This window comes from Triticum dicoccoides, chromosome 2A (assembly GCF_002162155.2).
Source record: "Triticum dicoccoides isolate Atlit2015 ecotype Zavitan chromosome 2A, WEW_v2.0, whole genome shotgun sequence".
Taxonomy (NCBI): Eukaryota; Viridiplantae; Streptophyta; class Magnoliopsida; order Poales; family Poaceae; genus Triticum; species Triticum dicoccoides.
Window position 1 is genome coordinate 387967663 of NC_041382.1, and position 3663 is coordinate 387971325.

A 3663-nucleotide genomic window follows, 5' to 3' on the forward strand; every position below is an offset into this window, starting at 1 on the left:
CGAGAAGATATTCGGGGCTGGCTCGGTTGATGCTCAGTGCACGAAACGATTCACATGGGCTTTTAGGGGCTTGCAAGCCCGACGGGGAAAATCCACTAAAAGCCCGTTCAACCCCTGTGTGCCAAACAAGGCCTAAGGAGGCACGAATTCAGTGTGCTCGATTTTTTCAGTAAGCCTGACTAATTCGATGTTGGAGAGGCAAAACCATAGGGCGATGCTAGGCGCCAGCGCACCGGCAGAAAGTTTCGGCCGGTCCAGCCCTAGCCCTTGGATGCGAGCCCGCGTGACCATTGGATGCAGCAAAAAAAGAAACGATTCGTCCTGGGCTTCTTCTACCTCGGGTTAGATCTGTAGCTCCTGCTCGGTGCCCTCGTCGCCGCGCCTCCAGTCCCCTCTAATGGCCGTCCTCGTCGCCGGCTCGTGGCCCTCGCCCCCGGTCGCCGTCCTTGTTGCCGCCAGGTCGCCGTTCTTGCCCCCGATTGCCGATCTCCGTCCTTGTTGCCGCCCGGTCGTCGTCCTCGCCTCCGTCGCCGTCCTCGTCGCCCCCGGTCGCCGTCCTTGCCGCTCCTGGTCACCGGTCGCCGTCCTCGCCGTCACCGTTTTCCAGCAAATCTAATGGCCGGTTCCAGCAAAAGTTCTGCGAATGTCACCGTTTGAAGCAAAAAAATCCGCCGGTTCCAGCAAAAAATGAAGCCACTTCCAGCAGAAAAATCCAGTGCGGTTATAGCAAAAACACGTCGCCGTCATCGTCGCCAGTTGTAGCTCGCCGTGAAGGGTCGCAACAAAGTGAGTCGCTGGTTGTAGCAAACGATGCCGCTGGTTCCAGCAAAAATGACATCGTCGCAGGTTTCAACATTTTGGTTGAAGCTTTCTCGATCTCTTGTAGAAGCTTTTTCATCTGCGGAATAAAGCTTTTTCATCTGCGGGATGAAGCTTTTTTTTAAACGGTTGCAACTTTTGTAGTGTCTGGTTGAAGATTTTCAATCTCTGGGTTGAAACTTCTTCATCTGCGGGATGAAGCTTTTGTTAAAACGGTTGCAGCTCTTCATGTGTTCCGAGTCTGGTTTGAAGCTTTTTTATTTACTAGATGTAGCGTCTTGCTGCAACAGTAGTAGATTTTTGCTACCACCGGCGATTGAATTTGCTACAACCGGTTCTAACAAAAAAAATCACCGTGGGATGTAGTCTGCCATGGCTGGGGAGGCTCGAGCGCTGCAAGGTCTGGCGAGGGGCGGCCGGGGCGGATTCCAGGGAGAGGCAGAGGGGCGGATTCTGGGAAGAGGCAGAGGGGTAGTAGTCCGGCGAGGGGCGGCCGCAGGCGCACGAGATCCGGCGAGGGGCGGCCGCAGGCGAACGAGATCCGGCGAGGGGCGGCCGCACGCGAACGACATCCGGTGAGGGGCGGCCGCACGCGGACGACAAGGCGCTCTTCTCTGGCGGCGGCGGTCGAAGGCGCGAGGAAGAGGGAGACCGGCCGAATCGTTCCGCCGGTGCCCCGGCCCCAAACGTTTCCCAAAACCATAGCACACACATACAAGCGCACGACCATATATTAGTGTGAAGAAGGCATATTACAAGAGCACAGTAGTACACACATGAGAGGACCCATGTCCCAACTAGGTAGACACACACAAGCTCTAACATAACAGTAGCTTAATACTAATTAGTTAAGCTGATGATCGCTGGACCGACCATCTTCTCCACCCAGTGAAATAACGATGATGAAGCATGCTATTATGAGGTAGCTAGCTGTACATTTTATTTATATCTCGCTCATCTCACACCAGTCTCTTTTTCCTGCTAGTGCTAGTAGTAGAGGGAACCTGGGGAAAAAAGGGGTTCAGTTAGTCAAAACGTAGAGACAGTCAATACGTACTACTACTAGTACTTTATGGAAGGGAGTGTACGTAGGAGGTAGGTTGAGATGGACCGACCTTGCCACCAGTCACCCCGGGTGGCTGCCGACGTGTCGCCGTCGTCCTTGTGCTTGGGTGCCGGTGCGGCAGCGGCGGCCGAATATTGCCGCTGAGATTCGGCGCCGGCGTAGAAGTCCCGGCCGCCATAGTGGACGGAAGAGGAGCCGAAGTAAGGCGACTCAGGTGACCCCCCGTGCTGCTTTCCTTGCTGCTGATGCCCTGCCGACGATGATTTATTCCCAGCTGCTGCTGCTGCCCGGAGTGACGCATCTTTCCCCGTCGCCTGCCATTACCAATACATATATATGCACACGTAATAAGTACGTGGTTGACCAATTAAGCAACCAAAAATATCACACACGTGCCGAACAAATGCTCCTCTGATAGTACTATGTACATGAAGTATATGCACCGTAGTCCGTAGACGATATAAGTATAACACCACCAGTCCATTGTTTTGGATCACATCGTCATGCATGTAAAAAAAGGTACATGCATGCATGACAGCATGAGGATAAACTAATGAGTAGATTACTAACTAGCTAGTCTGGTACTAAGTGACATACTACATATACGTACTGTGGTTTATATGCGCACGTGTTTGATGTAAACAAAAGTGCTTTCGTCTCGCATGAAGCGATATGCATTATCCATGTACCATGCTGATTTATTTATTTAATCCATGCTTTGACCATGCATTTTCTAGTAAAGAAATTGATCAAATCTTTTTCTAAAACTAATATTCAACCGGTAGAAAATGAAAGAAAGCCTATTGGAATTAATTATTATTTTTTGCAAACGATGGACTTGGAACTAGTAGTAATTTGTGTGGGTGAGAGGTAAGCAAATCGGGGACGTTGTACACATGCATGTTCGCCCTTTTTTCGACAGAAAAGAAAGTTTGAACTGAAGGCGAACGCACACACAAAATTAAGATCGAAGATTAAGCCGGAAAGTATTGAGATGCATATATACCCCGGATGGAGTTGGGAAGACGGTGCTGAAGTAGCCCGCGGAGGAGGAGGCGGCGCCGTCCTTGGGGCCGAAGAGGTCGTCGACGATGGAGCTCCCAGTCGCAGCAGTGGGCTTCTTCTTTCCGTCCATGCCTGGGATTTGGCTAGCTGAAGGATGGAGAGCTAACTAGGTACTTCGAAGATTTGGCTACTGCTCTCCTCACTGACTCACCCTATAGACTTGAGCTGGCGTAGGTTTCAGTTGCTACCTGCGGTGCTGCGGTTGTGCTGATATTGACGAGCCCTCGGCCGGGCTTTTAAAGGCGCGGGCGGCTTGGGACTTGACACTGACGCTGGTTGCTGTGCACAGATGGTCGGTCGCTCGTCATGTGTCCGATTTCAATCCAATGGTCCAGAGTAGTTGTTCCAGAATCATACTAGTTCCATAACCGGATCAAACGGTCCTGAGGCGACAAGTGCATGCACGAGAGAGAGGGAGGCTAGATAGACGCGCGGTGCAGTTGGATAAGTCGCGTGCGGGGCCCGCGTGATCCGTGCTTCTTTTCCTTTTTTTCTTTCGTCCATGCCGCCCGTCGACAACGATGCTCCGTTCCCGGATGCTCAGAGAGAGAGAGAGAGAGAGATACCCGTGACTACTGGCTCCAACAAAACGGCCCTGCCCATGGCCGCAACAACGGTCGCTCTCTGGTACCTTTCCTGTGTGTTAGTACTAGCTAGGCATGCATGCATCGGCGACATGGCATACCGGAGCGGAGAAATACGCAGGCACATGC

General features: G+C 52.2%; 1 protein-coding gene across 1 annotated transcript; it reads right to left on the reverse strand.

Annotated features, from left to right (window-relative positions):
• Positions 1 to 1528: 1528 nt before the first annotated feature.
• On the reverse strand, positions 1529 to 3143 carry LOC119359390. The gene is made up of 3 exons (XM_037625601.1): positions 2892 to 3143; positions 1935 to 2199; positions 1529 to 1823 (listed from the first exon to the last, which is right to left on the reverse strand). Exons 1-3 carry the CDS (start codon positions 3018 to 3020, stop codon positions 1807 to 1809), a joined length of 411 nt encoding a protein of 136 aa, XP_037481498.1. The 5' UTR covers positions 3021 to 3143; the 3' UTR covers positions 1529 to 1806.
• Between the last annotated feature and the right edge of the window lie 520 nt (positions 3144 to 3663).